This window comes from Rhipicephalus sanguineus, chromosome 10 (assembly GCF_013339695.2).
Source record: "Rhipicephalus sanguineus isolate Rsan-2018 chromosome 10, BIME_Rsan_1.4, whole genome shotgun sequence".
Classification (NCBI taxonomy): domain Eukaryota; kingdom Metazoa; phylum Arthropoda; class Arachnida; order Ixodida; family Ixodidae; genus Rhipicephalus; species Rhipicephalus sanguineus.
Genome location: NC_051185.1, coordinates 13,794,886 through 13,812,537, shown reverse-complemented (window position 1 = coordinate 13,812,537; position 17,652 = coordinate 13,794,886). Strand labels below are relative to the sequence as shown.

The 17,652-nt window shown below is 43.1% G+C and overlaps 1 protein-coding gene and 1 long non-coding RNA gene across 2 annotated transcripts in view; one reads left to right on the top strand and one right to left on the bottom strand.

Annotated features, from left to right (window-relative positions):
- The window catches only part of LOC125760094 (uncharacterized), a 29,485-nt gene extending 24,337 nt beyond the window's left edge, over positions 1-5,148 (top strand). The window contains exons 2-3 of the long non-coding RNA XR_007417757.1: positions 1,183-1,224; positions 5,114-5,148. This is a non-coding gene — a long non-coding RNA (uncharacterized LOC125760094). The remainder of the gene's footprint in view (positions 1-1,182; positions 1,225-5,113) is intronic.
- An 8,171-nt stretch (positions 5,149-13,319) lies between these two features.
- Positions 13,320-17,652, bottom strand: part of LOC119372358 (uncharacterized) — a 41,269-nt gene continuing 36,936 nt past the window's right edge. Inside the window, exons 4-5 of the mRNA XM_037642832.1 lie at positions 17,334-17,385; positions 13,320-13,491 (exon numbers count right to left, since the gene is read on the bottom strand). Coding sequence (XP_037498760.1) covers positions 13,320-13,491; positions 17,334-17,385 — 224 coding nt within the window. The remainder of the gene's footprint in view (positions 13,492-17,333; positions 17,386-17,652) is intronic.

The following is a 17,652-nucleotide window of genomic DNA, read 5'->3' as shown; positions in this document are numbered from 1 at the left end:
CATGAGCACAGGCGTCGGCTACCCATTACTACAAAGCACACAGCATGCCGTTTCTCTCCTTAATTGACGACTCTTTGAAGAAGTGCATACCGGGTACCAGTGCTGATTATGAGCTTGTTGATATCATCCTTACGCGGCATTCACGATTCGCTGTGTCCAAATATATGTTCACACCGTCAGCTACCACAACGGTTTAATCATGATTATGGGCGTTAGTCGTCGCGATAGCGACATGCTGTCAACATGGGTGCATCCACGTCAAACGGTGCTATAGCTACCAAACACGAATAGACATTGTACAAGATCTCATATATCACTACACAATAAGCACTACTTCTGTGAAGACACGTTTCACTTTCGTGTTATACCAATTTCTATGACGGAGGCATCAGGTTCGTTTTTTTGCTTGCATCTTTCTCTATATTTCGGTCACGGACAAGATGGTTTTTTTGCTCACAACCAACGATACCGTCGCTGACACTGGAATTTCAGTGAAACGAGTTCTTTAACGCTGTCGCGTTAAAATAAGTTGGACAGTGCCGTGGGTAGCTTGCACGAGTTCCAAGCGCAGATGGCGGCGGTGACTGGCAGTCACTAAAAAAATACAGGGGTCTCAAGCATTTCCGCCTCCATCGAAAATGTGGCCGCCGCTGGCGGGATTCGATCCCGCGACCTTCGGGACAGCAGTCGACCACCATAACCACTAGACCACCGCGGCGGTGGTGCCGCACTACAGTTCGCTTCATAATTATGCCCTGGTAGAGGCTTACAAAACCCCACATTTCGATGAAGTGCACTTGTTAAGCGTCTTGGCCACCGCTCAGCTGGAAAAATTGAGAGTAACCGTTTCAGAAGTATTGTAGCTGGGTAGGTAGTGAACTTTATTGTGGTCCTGAAGCGGTCCTCTACCCGTTTTTACTGTATCAAATTCATTGTGCGTAATCTCTGCGCAAAGGAGCCACAGGATCAAACAGGGTAGATTCGAATTACCCATGCTAAATGGTAATCTTTGCATGCATCTAGGTCCGTATCCGGTGCCTCTGCACTCGCAACCTGGTCCACACGGAGTTTCAACCTGTCTGCAAATCTATTAAAATAGAATTCAAAATATAGATCATTGGGATCAGTGCTTGAATTTGCTTTGTGTATATCTGTATACGTACATCTAAGTTTTTATTTCAGATCAACCAAGAAACTTCAGTCGAAATTCGTGCAGTATCTCAAGTAAGGCATTTTATTCTAACCCCTTATCTCTCTCTACTTTTTCGCCATTCATACCAACGTCAAGTATGGCAGAAAGGCTGGCACCATGGATATCACTGCTACGCAGAATCTGCTCCACTGATGGAGAACCATGCAATGAGGAACGCTGCCTTATTTCAGTCCTCGACTGTCTACCGCTGCTCATTCCATAGGAAAAATGAAATTTTATCATTGATCCATCAGTACAGCTCCGTATCTAATCCACGGGGCTCTGCTTTTATAATCTGATAATGGCAACATATAGTAACGCCAATAAGATAATGTTTGTTGGACAGCTATTTATTGTTACCATGAGTGTGTGCTTATTAGAGAAAAAAAAGAGCGCTGTCTCTTGCCGTCACATTTTCCATTCTTTATTGTCTAACATAATTGTCATGCCTGACCACTTTTAGAGGAATCCAAAAGCTTCATCGAGCAACCATGACCCTCAGGTCAGTAGGCCACTGTACAGTGGTATATAGGAAGCTGAGAGACCGCGCGACATGGCTTAGAACATCCACAGCATGTAGTCAGTGCTGCCTGTGATAAAACCATCAGATATTTTGTTCACTACCCCATGTTTTGGCTTCCTTCTTCCCCCGAATGCGACGTTCAAGTACAAAGCAATCATGCAACTGTCTCAGCTATAATCTACAAGAACTCTGAATTGTTTTGTGTTATCGTTGCACAAACCAACTGTCAGTCTAGAGATAGAACAACGAATATAATTTTTTCATCATCAGACACGGCAATGTAAAATCACCTTCGTTGTTGCAAAGCGAGAGTTTTTGTGCCCGGAGGTCACCTACTTCTAGAACTCCACGTGTTATCGATTGCTGCATTGTTTGTTTGTTTCTTGTTTTGCAAAATAACACCTATACTTTAGATCTAGTGCATGTGAATCTCAGTGCTTATTCAGTGTCCATCGTCCTTTTCGTAAGCGCTACACAAACATCAAAAGAGTGATGTTACTGTAAAGAGCATACCAACTTAAGAGTTAAAGTGAATCCAAAACATGAATACAAATTCCACGCATGAAAAACTCCCAGTGAAATCGCTTGAGCGATTCAAAACTGCTGATATGAGTGCAATGTCAAACATTTTGTTGCTTACTTGACCGGAGCAATGTCCAAACACGGGATGCACTCTCACACTTGTTATATTCCTGCAAACGAGGGGGGAAAAGGGATTAGCATTGAATATTGGGAGAAAATGGGAACTTTGATCGTGACTGCGGTAATTTTTGTGTGCTAGCAGTCCGATTGAAGAAATCGAACTTTGAAAGGCACTCAGGCTCGCACTATGTCACACGGTTCCTAATGCCTTTGCTATCTTTTGGTTCTCAGTGAATCATTCTCAGGACATATTTTGCTTCTCACTGAATCGCATTGATCTCTCTCCTAAAGCTTTCTGCCCAAAACCTGGTTTAGCACTGCCTCCGAGGTCGGAGGAATTGGAAGCTTTCTGTGCCTTACGAGATTATGCAGTGGCCTCGGGATCATTTATTAAGTGACGATGTCATGTGATGACGTCATCTTGCGACGTCATAATATGTGGCGTCGTAGAGACGTTATGATGAAGTCACATGACGGCGTCATCTCGTGATGACTTACAGCACCACTCGCGTTGACGCCGCCGACGGCAACTTTTCGCATTTGTTTAGGCATCTAAGGCTTTCGCCTTAATGACCCTGCCTATAATGTAAACATTCCTGCGGAGGTGTATCCGCAGACTACATCGACATGAATCATATTCGCATTCGATGGTTGCAAGAGAAGCGAGCAGTTGTTTATTGAGTCTTGATAACTTGTTATTCCAGCCAGGATGCCTTACAACTCGCCGAGAGTCATATTTACACGACAGGATTAGGACACATAGTCAAAGAATTAGCAGGTGACATTTAATTCTAATTGCAATACATCTTAAACAAAAACATAAAAATTTACTGACAATTACGATACTCCCAAATGCGAAATACGAGTGCAGCTCTAAGCGTTTTCTTATTTCGCAGTATATTATTCAAAGACATTCGGAAAGACCGACGGTACCGACGATTAAACTCGATTTCGCTTCATGCCCGTACGCAAGTAGAAGCACAATTTACAATGTAGATTGGATGCGGGCTACTTATTCGCGTCGCACGTAGAATCACGTTACAAATGATATGGCGCCATCTTGTAGTCTCGTGCATCACTGTTTTCCTACTCACCCTTTCATCTTTTACTGTACTCGTTCACTCGATGATGGGGAGCGACGACCTAGCGCGACGCATGCCGACGCTCAGCGCCAGAACGGACGGGTAAGAGCTGCCCTCTAAAAATGTAGAAAGGCAAGCGCCCTTTGTTTAGGCACATGTTATTTGAAGCGAATGTTTTGCCCCAAATGCTCTGCCACTGTGTGCGTTCTTCACAGAAACAGTGATCGCACAAGACGGCTACCGCACTGCGCCTGTAGGATGCATTCGGATGATGACTTGAGATTTCAATAAGTGCCGTTATGTGACGCCCTCCAAGTCATACCAGTAATAGTAACAGGTTCGATTAAGAATCACTGTTGATAGCCATTAACAGCAAATAATGTTTCATAAGAGGTATTAATGCGAATCGCTACGAAGAAACAAGCATTTGAAGAAAATTAATGTGAGGACACAAGAAACCACGTGAAAAGCTTAAAACATCAAAGCAATGATAAAATTACTTACTCCACCATAGCTGTAAGTACGACCATTAGTAAAAGTGCAAACTTCACAGCTGACATCGCAATGCTGGTTGTTGCTGGAGTTACCTCGTTAAAATGGGATTTTTGCGTTAAAATATCCTGGCATTTATACACAGGTTTGGGTGTAAAGATTACAAAGGATCTCGTACATCTTATTCTCAGTGGCGTGATAATGACTTAAATAGGACTGTCGATAAATGCGTCAGTTTCTCTCGGACGTAATCGTGTAAATGTATTAAGGCGACATATTTATCTATCTTCTGCACATGCTCTATTAAGAGCTCGTTAATCCTTGTGAAGTCAATACGGAAAATAGGATTCCAATTTGCAAATGAATCTTATTTATTGCATAGATGTTTGAACGTCAGAGCCGTTCCGCGAAGTTGTTCCTTATGTCCGTGTGATTCACGCAGGGCATTAATTCATTTTCATTCCTGTCGTACTCCTCAGCACTCGGTTGATGCCTAAATATGTGCTTGTTTAGTTTTATTTCTGTGATGATTTACTTTTGCACTTGCCTTATTATAAATTATTGCACAGTATCAAGAATTCGATAAACGAGATATTTTGCACTTTGATTAGTAGATTAAAATGACTAAAATAAAAGTAATTGAGGTGGATGTAAATTGTCTTATCTATAAAACTGTTTTATATCCTAGTGGGAGTGTTCACAGGCTTCACTGTACGAAACATTCTATCCATGCACTTTTTGTATTCTTTGTATTCTTTATATTCATTTTATTCGTTGTATGAAACAATATATAGCTATGCGTTTTGTTCCTCCTGGATGACCGATTTTCAGAAACGCATGTATAGCAGATTTCATTTTTGACTGCTACTGTACAAGTTAAGATACCTTTTGTTCGCTGCTCGATAGCAAAAATGTTGGTGCCTTTGTTGTTCTCATGCCTATGCTTCTTTTATTCAAAGCTAACCAAACTGCTTCGTGAAGATTTTGTTTAATCCATATCCTCAGTAAATCGTGGTGTTTAGCTCAATTTTTCATACCATTGTAGCCAAATTATTTTAGGCCAGTGTAAATTTTTGAGAAGTTACGTAGAACGTGTTTCCTGCTTCCACCATTCCGTTGGAAGATGTTTTGGGGACATGACATGGTATCTTTAAGCTCGATGCTTTTTTTTCACCTTTTTAGAAAACTTTACCTTGAGCAACAATCGGCTGCCCCGGGTAAGGAATTTGAAGACCTAGCTTGCTCTTTCATGCTCAGATGTTCCGATAGCCCCAGCTGAACAATGATAATCTTTGAAAACAAAAAGTTATTCAAGTGTCGAAGAGAAAATTTACCCTGCGTCACTGACAAGAATATAGGAAAAGTGCTATCCCTGCTGTAGCAGCCCACAAAGTGTCCTGTACTGCGTTGCGATATTTCGGAGCTACATTATATATAAGATAAACTATGTCATATACTATTCTCTGCGATATTGTAGGGGTACTGTAGGCGTAGATCATTTGTGTTTTCTAGCAATACCTCGATTCACAGCGCTTCCTGTATATAGAGTATTTGTCAAGTTGACGCTCATCGTCGCGAGATTACCATGTGCACGTTTGTGGAGCGGATAACACTATCATAGCAGAATGTTTATTGCCTTCAAGAAGTGAAGATCATGAACCAAAACAAGTTGTACAGAAGCGCTGTCGCTAGCTTGCGCAAGTTCCAAGCGCAGATTGGCTGCTGTGACTGAGAGCGTTACTTTTCTATACACACTCACGATTCGGAAACATTGGTTTCCAAAAAGACATAACGATGAGTCAAGATGGAGATAATAGCAGTATTCGTCAGCATAACGAATAATAGGTATGGGATGGTCGCAACAAAGACCGTTGCAGCTGTTTGACTTCTGTTGCTTTAAACATGCGTGTCTCTTCTTTGGCAAACGATCGAAATAGATGGTGTTAAGAAATCAGGACGAACATTTGCACTGACAAATGCGTTTTCACAATAACTTCATGCCAGATACAATGTGGCGACGCCGCAAAAATATCCGTAGACTCCTCTATCACTCTGACTCACTTTGACTAACGTTCCTGGTTTAATAATCATTGCCTGTGAAATATGGCTTCATAGACAATCCAATCCGTCTTTTTAGTGATGCCGCTTAGCATGTCGGTGCCGACCTGCAGATTTCTATATTTATTGAGTACCTCAGAGTATCACCTTTTATTGTTTGTGTAAGCGTAGACCTTGAAAATTGCTTAATTTCCGTTAATTCGTATTTAAGCTCAATGATTAAGAAATCTAATTCAAATAGGCTTTAGTTTTTCGATTATATTTCGAACTTAACACATCAGGCGAGGCATTTTATGTTCGCATGTTCAAAACGTGCCGCTGTTTTTAAACTTAGGTGGAAAATATCTACCCTTGTGTACAAACCTAGAAGTAAAAATTACGCTGTAATATGCTAATGGCTTTGCACTTATATTACTGCAATAATCTCTAACGTGGCTTCACGCATACGTTCCAACGTTTTGATTGTTTTCTAGCTTAGTATAACACCGAGGTATAAGTTATGATGCGTAGGCATTTCAAGGCTACTCCGCTCACAAATTCGAGCTTCGGTCTGTCCATCAGTCGATGCAGTATATACAGGGCGCCTCAGCTATAACGCAGCAAGATTTAAAGAGGAACGCCATTACGTGAAGCACACCTAGTGCATATTGTTCTTAGTGCACTGTAGTGGCCACTACTAGTTGTTTTCGTTAATTAGGTTTAGTGTAGTCCTAGTTATGCTTCTAACTCGACAAATACGCTCCTAATCATCAAAATATCATTGTAGGCATGTTCAAATGAAATCTAACGGCGCTATTTTCGACACCGTGCTATTTGCGGGCTTGCTTTTTTTGGGCAATAAAGAAAGCCCGCTAAATTTGAAAATTGACACGTGTCTAGAATGTAGCGCGCATCAGGAAGTAGCACCCTCCAACAGGTTCACTGTGAGGTAGCAAGTCTAGGCTACGCTCCCACCTTTTGCGGGTGGGAGCGTAGGCAATCGTTATTTTCATACTTCGCAGGCTTCCTTTATCAGCCAGAAATAATGAGCATGTAATCAGTACATTGCTGAAAATAGCGCAGTTGGATGTAATTTGAGAGTGCCAACATATTTCTCATTGACATTTTAATGATTAGGTGAATATTTGTCGAGTTATAAACATAATTACGACTAATTAACTGAACCTGATTAACGAAAAATTAGTAGTGGCTACTACAGTATACTGGGAACAATATGCACTAGGCGTGCTTCGCGTTACGTCATTCCTTATTTTTGAAATCATGCTGCGCGATAGCTGGGACACCCTGTATATGTTACCCGACGATGAACGATAGCCGAGCAGTGTAGTCGTCGAAGCAAGTGGCTATACCATACAGTTGCGCACTGGAGCCGCCGCAACATCTGCCGATGCGACGCAGAATCATATTGGCTAGAGCTGGCTACTAATGCCTAGTTATGACTAACTGCGGCTAATTTATTATATTTATTTGCGCACTAGCACATTCACGAGACGAACGTAGAGCGTGGTATATAAGAAAATATTCCAGAGATCAGCCAATCTAACCTTCTTCGCGCATGCATCTGTTTGCGTAGAACAAAATAAATGAACTTGTTGCTTTGACTAGAGTGATTTTTGAGTTCATTCAGAAGCCGCGGTTGTGGCTATTTCGCGCAAAGAAATAACAAGGGAAGGGTTAAGGGGAGCGCAATGTGCTTCTGGATTGCAAGCCATGGCTAGCTGGAATAAGGAAGTCACCCACCACTGGGCGACAACAACGCGTGCCTGATCGTAAGATATTGTATTTATTATTTCATTATAAGGGGGGGGGGGACACGAACACACAAAGACACACACCTAACAGTCACAATATCGCATACCGCAATTAGCTTATAACCGCCGCTGCATGTCTGTGGCCCCAAAGAATTTGAGCAATGACTCCGTCGTTTTAATCAGCGATGATGAACACGACAAAGTCAAACGACAAGGCGCTGTGGGTCATCAGCGCCTTTTCTGTCGCCTTGTCTGAACAACACAATGGCTGCGAAGAAAAATAAGAAAAAGGTCTTGAGTAACTCGATGAGGTACCTTTTACAGCACTAGCGCGTGTCTCGTACCCGTATCCCGGGATTGTTACAATATTCCAGGGCTACTTTCAACGAGGACAGGACCGATAAGTGTCATGTCGTCGTCAAAAGTAGCACTAGAATATTTTAATGCATCACCAACTAGCTCCGCAACCTGTTTTGTTAGGTATCCAGACATCGGCCGGTAAAACCCTACAATACCACAGATTTTTACAACGCCTTCGCCCCGGTTGAGCACAAGGATTTGACACGAACCTTTTTGTGAAGAATTGTGGTAAGTTTTACTTTGCTTAGTTTGCGTTCGCACAGCGGCCACGCCATCAAACGGCGCAGCTTCGAGTTACCCGTGAGTCAACAATGGTTCGATCAAGCGTTCATGCCGAATGCCAACTCTGGCGCAGCAGCATTATGGTCCTCAGTCACGTGATCTATGACAATGCTAGAAAAATGAGAAAAACTGGCGCAATAGCATTATGGTACGCAGTCACGTGATGAACGGCAAGGCTAGACAAATGGAAAAAAGTGTAGTTTACAGATCGCTGCTTAAGGTTGCCATTTTTCTCTTCCTTTAATTGTTCACTTCGCCTTAAACAGTGCTGTGAGCAACCTATTTTTTGCTTTCCTAAACCTGGTATGTTCTTGTGTTCCTCAGCGATTTTCTCGTACGTCATGGCGCAGTTTTAAAATTACGATTTATTCATTTATTTATTTAACCTAAGTGACCAAGGCTACAAGAGGAAGTGGGTGAAAAATATCATCAATGACATCGAAATAGGACAAGGAAAAAAATAAGTGACAAATCTCCAACCGACGAGTTGGTATTTAACACAATGGTAGTTAATCCGCCACGAAAGAGTCTATTATCACAGATTGATACCTTGTATACGAGAAGGCAGTTCCAGTCAATTCCTGCTCGCTGTAGAAAAATCGGAAAATGTTTTGCTTTTGCAAACAGCAACACCTACTTTATGGTGATGACTGATGCGATGGCACCTATATCGCGGTGGTGTAGTACATGTGTCCTAGATTCACAGTGGAAACCTAAACTGCATTTTCAACATGTGAAATTGGCGTGCCATTTCGTAACGGCCGTTGCAACACCGTTGTTTCCATCACTTTCACGGGCGCTGATGAGCACTCGTAATTATCATGCGGTGACATTTGTCGTTTTGTCGCTGCACCTACAGTCTGCTGCAATTGCGTACGCAGACAGATTTTTCTCAGGCTATGTTTGCAATGCGGTAATTGTTGTTTTTGCTGAAGATTCCTTCGGCGATAGACTAAAACCTGCGAATATGACGTGAATCTTTATTAATCTTAATAATGAGGGCATAAACAATACGTATATGTCAGCCCTTCAATAAGAAAAGGTAATTGAATATTTTTTGCGAAGCGCGTAGAATCATACACGACAAAATTTACCATTAAGAATTATCCTAGATGGGTTCAGTATAGAGCAAACTCCTCTGTTGCGCATATGTCTGTGAAATCATTTTATCAGCGGAGCTGTTTATGCCAGCCGTTGGTTGTAATCCTTCAACAGAAAACTATCATCATCATGAACCGGCACATGCTATGTTCGTCCTCTTCTTCTTCTGCTTCGCTCCCAGAGCACGTGCGCCGGTTTGCCCGGCGTGGGATAGACTAACTCTGACGGGCAAGAGAATGAGCACAGACTGCGAAATAGAAGTGGACAGAAAGAAAGAGACTGAAATTCTTGGTGAAAAAATTTCTTGACGAGGAGGTATTTGAGCCCTCGTATCCACAATCCGAAGGCGAGCATCGTAACTCGGCTGTCCAGGGAGGCTACAAGAGAGAGAGAGATAAACATTTTAATGAAGCTGGAGATGTTTGCCTGGCTGTTCGCCTGACATGCTACTCCAGGTGCTGGGTGACGGTTATGGAGGCTACAAGAGCATAAGATAGTCGTGTATAGTGTAATATACCAAGGGAGTCCGACAGGGAAATGACGGTGGGGAGGTGAGATAGGAGGAGAGAGTGAGGAGGAGGAAAAGAAGGGGGAGATTAAATCGTAGCATATGTATAGAAATAGACAGATATAAAGAGAAAGTGAATGAAACAGAAGGAGAAAGAAAGACAGAGAGAGAGAATAAAAGACAGAAAAAATTCATCCGGCTCCGCTTTGCGGAGAATCGTGAAACAGCGAACTTGGTGGCCGTGCCTTCGTCAGCCTAACGCATTTATGTTTTGCAATTCTTTCAGATATGTTGTATCCCTGCTCTTTATCAAACACTCTTTGTTAAGCTTTGAGGTGGTAGTATAGTTTTATTGCATCTTGACCGTACTACTGTGATGCACAGGTTTAAAAAGAAGCTTCAACTGTTGCAATCTCCACACTTAGGTGACTAGTGGTGAGTAGTGGGATTTACCCAATTTCTGTGGCACATACCTATTTAAGATCAGCGTTACCATGGCCCCGGACATGAAATCTTCGCTGTTAATATATAGACAGAAAGAGGAAGCGAGAAATAGAGAGATGAAAAGGGAAGAACGAGAAATAAAGGTAGGAGCAAGATATAGAAAGAAGTATATATATATATATATATATATATATATGTATATATATGTATATGTATATATATATATGTATATATGTATATATATATATGTATATATGTATATATATATATATATATATGTATATATATATATATATATATATATATATATATATATAGGGAACGTGCACTGAGCTGGTGGCGCCGCTGTGCGGGAGCGAACAAAACGAATTGGCGTGTTACTTGCAGCAGCCGCTCCACGAGCCGAGCCAGATGTTCTCTGCCCGAGCCGTGTCACGCCGTTGGAGGAGTTTTGCAATGTCGCGCATGAGTTGCTGGGTCGTCAACTGCGCTAATAGATATAAGGAATGCCATCCTGGAACAAAGTTCTCTCGCTTTGCGGGGCGAGAAAGCCTCCTAGACCAGCGGGAACGGTGGATTCGCAGCGTACGCCATGTGAAGTAATTGATCCTGTGCATGGTTATGAAGTACATGTTGTAGCTAGTTCGCTGTGAATTCACGCTTCACGCAGGTGAACCGGTATTTTTACAGTGCGAACGGAACCGAGTGGCAGCCGGCAAAGTGGTCTCGGGTCTGCAGAGTACATTTTGTGTGCGGAAAGTCATCGACAGATACAGCTTCTCCCTCGTACGCTCCTGCTGTTTTTCCGCCGACGTACCGCAAAACTGCGGTGATAGCTGAAGTTTAGCAGACTCTTCACTGTTGACAAAAGCTACAACTGCTGCTGCATGCTTGCAGTGGTCGTCACACCACCCCTACAGTTGTAGTGAGCTCTAGTGATCAGCCTAGTTGCATAAAGCTGAAAAGTTACACCCGGCCTCCGGGTGTAACTTTTATCACTCAAATTACTTGACGCCATCGAGCTATATGTGCGTTGTAGTTCAGACAATTTGATAGGTACATAAAGGCGAGCATCATTCAGTCATACTGATTTGCAGGGAAAAATGTTACTCGTACGCCCTATACGTATAAGCAGATAGCGCAGTTCGGAAACGGGAACAGTGAGAAACAAGAGCCGGATGCGTGGCACAATGCATCGGGGACCGCGCGAATTTTAATCTTTATTACACCTGTATTGTATTTGTCCCTTGACAGCGCTGCGCTTGCAAGAGGTGCTGCGCCACGCTGTTTTTATGCTACGTGACGGCTAAGATATCGCTTGCAAAGATGACAGGTAACTGATTTACCCAAGCACTCATGCAGCCCGAGCGACATCCACAAACGGAGCTGCACCATAGAAAGCTTCGCACAGTTGTTACGGCATCACTAAATGCAACACGGGAGGCGATCATGCGTACTAATTGCGCCGATCGCACTCGGTTACCCTCAAGACAACATCTTGCTACAGCTCATGTTTGACGTTAATGTAATCGTTTACTCAGTAATGAGCAGGCAAAATGATGAAAAAGCGTGCGCACAAACTTCGATGATGACGGCGTATGCTTCCTGGTTCACGTTGGCCTGTCGCACGCATCTCCCTTTCAGATTACTCTATCTGACCGTACTCTCTTCCGTCACGTCGAAAACGTGCCTGCTGCTGCATAATTTGTGTCCCTTCTCTTCGTTGGAGGCTCTAAAAAACCCTGCGCTATTTACGCCCTTGAAGCCGGCGCGCTTTGTAACACCAGTCGCCGTCGCGCGCACGCACGTCCACAAAACGCGGGCTCAGCAGAAGGAGAGACGAGATTTCGTAACACGACACTTGACAACTGAATGGCCACTCGCGGCGCTGACGGCGCGCTGGCGCACTGCTTTGTCGCGCCACCTGTAGGTGCCGCACGTTTCCCATATATATATATATATATAGAAAGAAGCAGAACCAAACGAAGACAAAGAAGACATAGAAGGAATAGAGAGAAAAAAAAAGCAAAAGATGTAGAAAGATAAAATTTGGGGGCCCCTAACCTTCGCCTCTATTAGTTTAACGCGATAGCGAAATCCGACCCTTATGCGCACTTCATCCACTAAGTGTATATTTATAAATGTGTGTTGTTACACGCACAGACACACACACAGACACACACGCGCGTGCGAAGCATCTACAGTAATGGTACAGGTGTTAGATCAATTGTATCGGAGAGATATAGCAGGATATCAGATACTCCCTTTGAAACGGTGATATCTATCGATTTGAGTGCATTGAACTCGTAGAATATACACAAGTCTCTTTTTTTCGGTCTCCCTGGACAAGAACTCTGACTGAAGTACATCAAGTTACGGTTCATTTCAGTTGTGACCTGCCACAATAAAGTGCTATTTTATTGCTTTCAAGAGTTTCTTCGCCAAGTCCACACGACGGCCATTTAAATATTTATTGCTTGTCTTGTTTCTCGAATATATTGCTCGTGAGAAACTGAACTTTGAAGGATTTGAATGCCGCTTCAACTAACGCATCTAAATCTCAATGTTACACGATGGACGTATTCATTTCGGAGGCTTTTAACTATAACGTAATTTGAAGGTGTTTGCAAGTATTGCATCTGGAACATAAATTAACTCTTATGTGTGTGGTACAATGGTGGTCAACTTTTGCATGGCTAACAAGTCATTAAAATTTCCGTTATGGAGTCAGTTCCATCATGTAAAGTCTAGTTTAGATTAGGGTGGGCACTACGACGTGCACATAATTCTATTCTGACACCGGTCAGTAAAACCCTGCAATTCCACCTGTTCGTTTACCGTCTCGGCCGGCGTTGAACGCAAATAATCGACACCAACTTTTTTTCTAAAGAAGAGTTGTATATTGTATTTTTATTACATTGGCTATTGTATTGTACTCGGGTAGCTTCGAGTTACCCGCCAATGTACAGCTCCTTTGCGAAGCATTCAAGTCGATAGCCATTTCGGGCACAATAGCAGCGTGGCGCGCACCAGGGATCACCTCGTCCACTGCAGGGCTAGAAAAACGGCATGAATAATGTATTAGTCAGATCATTACTTGAGAGAAGTAACACAAACAACCAACGTCTCTCTCATTCAGTAAGTCTTGAGCGGTGTAAATCATCACTGTTTTACTACACAGACGATTACACAAGTCGGTTCTCAATCAAAACTCTAACAATGCTCTTATCTACTTCATTCGCGATGAGTTTTCAGTCATAGCAGAAAACTAATATCTTGTTCTTTTTATCCTTTAAAGTCCAAGAGTGTGCAGCCCTCAGTTTACAGCTCCATTTGCTGCTGCGATCGGGCTTTCCGGTCAATCAGTCTTCACTGTTCATCCAGGGCTCTGCTGGAAAAGAGTGGTTTTGTACTGGTATGGGGAGGGATTGGGTAATCTGGGTAGGCCGGGCGGTTTAAGACATTGTGGCGTGTAATGGTACAACCTTGGGTGTTCTCCACTGAAGGGGCATCGGTTAGGATACTGTTTTGGTAGAGAGTGTGGCGGAGTGCAAGGTCGGGGAACGTATTAGTGGGGAGCTGGCGCCAAGCAGCAGCATCTTCATGAGTTATCTTTGCGTGTGGTGCAGGAAAGGTTCTACTGAATAGCCTGGATCGTCTCTTCACAATGTAGCAAATACCGCTTGAGAATATCCCTTTTAAGGTTTCCCGCTAAAGCAATCGCCGTAATTAGCCATAATCGACAAAGTGGTCGCTCGTTTTGGCGGAGTGCAGTCTAAAGACCTAGTAAAGCGCTTGGGTAATGGTGCCAGTTGTTTAGGACAGTTGCTGTACTTCATATGGCGTACGTAACGTCTTGTGCGATCACTCGAAGTTCGCTAGCAGCATCTGCCATTGATAGGGGGCAAACTGTCTTCCTTAGCCTTTAATGCCTGAATTATGAAAGCGCCGAAGAAAAAATTTTGTTTTTCATTTTTTAGCTTTAAATAGCAACCTTAACTTAAATCAGCAGTTGTATTATCCAAATGCAACTTTAATGCATACTTTTAGGTATGTCGTGAATTCGCGACAACCGGCACTTAAGCCAATAGTAGTTCAATTTAGGGATATGTTCAATGCAACGGAATTATGGCATCCCCGCTTCGATGAAGCGGATCTGCCCAGGGCGAAGTAACTTGGCATCGTCATTGTTGTTAAATGAAAGTTTAACTTTATTGCCTCCTACTAATCACGTGACATCGTGTCGGCCACCGTGTGGACCCTAGGCTCCGCCGCCCAGTATAGCCGACTTCTTGGGAATCGACAAATTGACATGAAGGTGACGGCACCGAGAAATAGATTTAGCTCGCCACGAGCAGAACCAGTCCTTTGTTCGAACTTTTTTTGCGTCGCAAACAGATTGCGCTGCTGAACGATGTGATCTATGAAGGTGTCATAAAAAATTCCTTGAAATATTCAATAGGAGTTCGGACAGTGTCCCATTGAGGAAGAGCCGTTTTCCACTGTGGCATTTCCCGCTGTTCTTGGCAGTCTTTTTTTTTCCACCACCCTGCATGTTTTAGAGAGGCACTAGCTTGGTTGGTCTACCACATCTTCGTCTTCATCCTCACTGCTCGATACAGACACTCATGCTTGTGCATGAGGATCGGAATCGACATCGTCGTCTTCGCTGTCACTGAGACAGCTGTCGTCACTTTTATCTTCAAGTGGCAAGCGCGTGCGAAGCCTTTTTTTTTCAATAAAATGAGCGGAAGTTCATCATCAACTTGTCATACCGGCAGTCGTCACTGACTGACTCAAGTACCGCATTTCGCGACATAGCACAGAAGCGAGGATCACGCACGAAATGACGTACTTCAAAACAATGTGAGATGTTGTGTACAACCTGTTGTATGCGTGCACACCGAAAAAATTTTATAGGAGATGGAACTTACGTCCCTCGTTCAGGAATCAACGAAGACGTGAGAGCTGTTGGATGTGCTTCGCGCTTACCGGCAACTGATGCACATCACTGGCTTCCAGCGTGCAATACCTTACATGCGATGGCGCTAGATGTCTTGTGCTGAAAGCTACGTTCGCCGCAAATACGTGACAGCCGCCGTTGAAGGCAGCAACGCGTTTCGTGTGTTACTTGGTCGGCGTCTTTCGGTATGTCGCGAATTCGCGACAACCGGCAGTAAAGGGTTAGAGCCTTGAAGATCTGACTGAATCTAACTAGCCTGCAAGATATTGCCACGCCTGCTTCTTCTTTTATTTTGATGTGTTCGAGTTTGACCAGCAAGGACGGTTATCAACGCTCGACGCTGGCCGCGAAGCAGTGTTCGAGAAGCTTCACGATTTTAGTAGATCGTTTTGTTAAGATTGCGCGCCGCACGCGAATGTTCCAGCTTTGTCGAGAGATAACGCCGCCACCAGCGATATTGCTGGAAAGTTCCATAGCGCCTGTATAAAAGCCGACGCGCTTGACCGCTGTCAGTTGATCAACGGACGACGCCCTGTTCACCGCTATCATTGTACAGCGTGTATTGCTGTAGTTCTAGTTCTCAGTTTCTCGGCCACAAGTTCGGCCAAATAAACAGTTTCATCTCGGACGTGCTGACTGTTGTCTTCGTCGACGTCACGACCACGTGACAATATTGTATTACAAGTCGAAAGAAATTAGGCTACCTATGCTAGTTATTACCCATAATAAAGTAACACTCAAAGTGAGTCTGAGTAACGGATTTAATTGTATTTTATGCGAGTGAACTAATTTAGCCACTTGAAATAGTTAACCTGCATTTTCTTGGACGTGTATACTGGGTGTCTTCAGAAATGTTCGCGAATATCTTAAAATATACGCCAGGCGATTTCCCTTGTATTTTACATCGATTACATGAACCGCAGGGTCAGGTCCTATATAAAAAGTAAGAATAATCCTCAAACAGTAAATAGCAAATATCGATTAGTTGTGTGAATAAAAGCAGGTAATGGATCGGACCTAATTCACGAAAGCAAGTCCGACATGCAGGGAACCATTTAGTCTTGAAGATTTGAGAAACGGTAACGCTTCAAATCTACAGGTAGTTTTAAGTTAGATACATTCACGCTGAAAACCGAAAGTGAAGTGTTACCATGTGAATTGCTGTGCCATTCACTAATGGCCATTGTGATACCTCTCTTTTCTTTGCACTGCAGCTTGCTGATTGGCAATCGTCTTGCGGTGATCTTTGTCCTATTTTAAAGCACCTGCTGTTGGCTCTAATCACATACGTTGAAGATTTGGCTTGGGATTGCTATGACAGGTATGTATCCGTCCTTAATTCTGCTGAAGGTTTTTTTGCCAGCTTCACTAAAACCTGCGAATGTCTCGTTATTCTTTAAAAACGATAAGAGTGAATCAACAAGTTGTTATACGCATATGTCTGTCCTTTATATTTACTAAAACTAAGTTAACATACTTTTGCGAAGCACGTGGTGTATTAAATAAAAAGAAATTAACATCAGTTGTTATGATAGTTTCACTTAATCAAGAACTTTTTTCAACAAGAACAAAAAGGCGACCGGGAAAAAACTGCCTAGTAACAGCTTGACAGTGCCCCAGCCCCCCATGGGTGGTAGAAATGGGGTACGTCACTCAAATTGAGCCTAACAAAGTGACTTATAAATGTATAATTTATGATGAACATACGCTCTATCGTAGCGTATGTTTCTGGGAAGCTATTATTCCCCCATAGTATTTCTTGCGACTGCTCTGCAGCCACGTCATACGACTGTTGCTACTGTGATGTGCATACTAATTTTAGCCTTATATTGGAGCTAGAACAGTCGTCAAAGGACTTACGCGAAGGAGTATCAGTGACAGCACATGAGATTAAGTATCTGGCATAACGGCAACGAGATGTGTTTTATTACTTACTATACCAACACATTCGGGGATAGTGGGCCGCCTTCTCCTACTTGAGATGTTCCTGCAAGAGAGTGGAGAAAGAGTGACAAAGAAGCACCATCCACCTGCAATAATGTGCCTTAGCACTGCGATCAATGAAATTGAACCGTCGTACACACGCACGCTCGCAACAACCCTGTAGGAAAAGTCAACGCTCCTGTCAATGGCGTAGTATTTGCCGCAACATTTTTCACTGCAGCATGTGCTTGTTTAGGATCTCCATAGATGGTTGACACTAACTGTAGAGGATGGCGCGATGAGCACTGTTCTATAATTCATTAGCAATGAA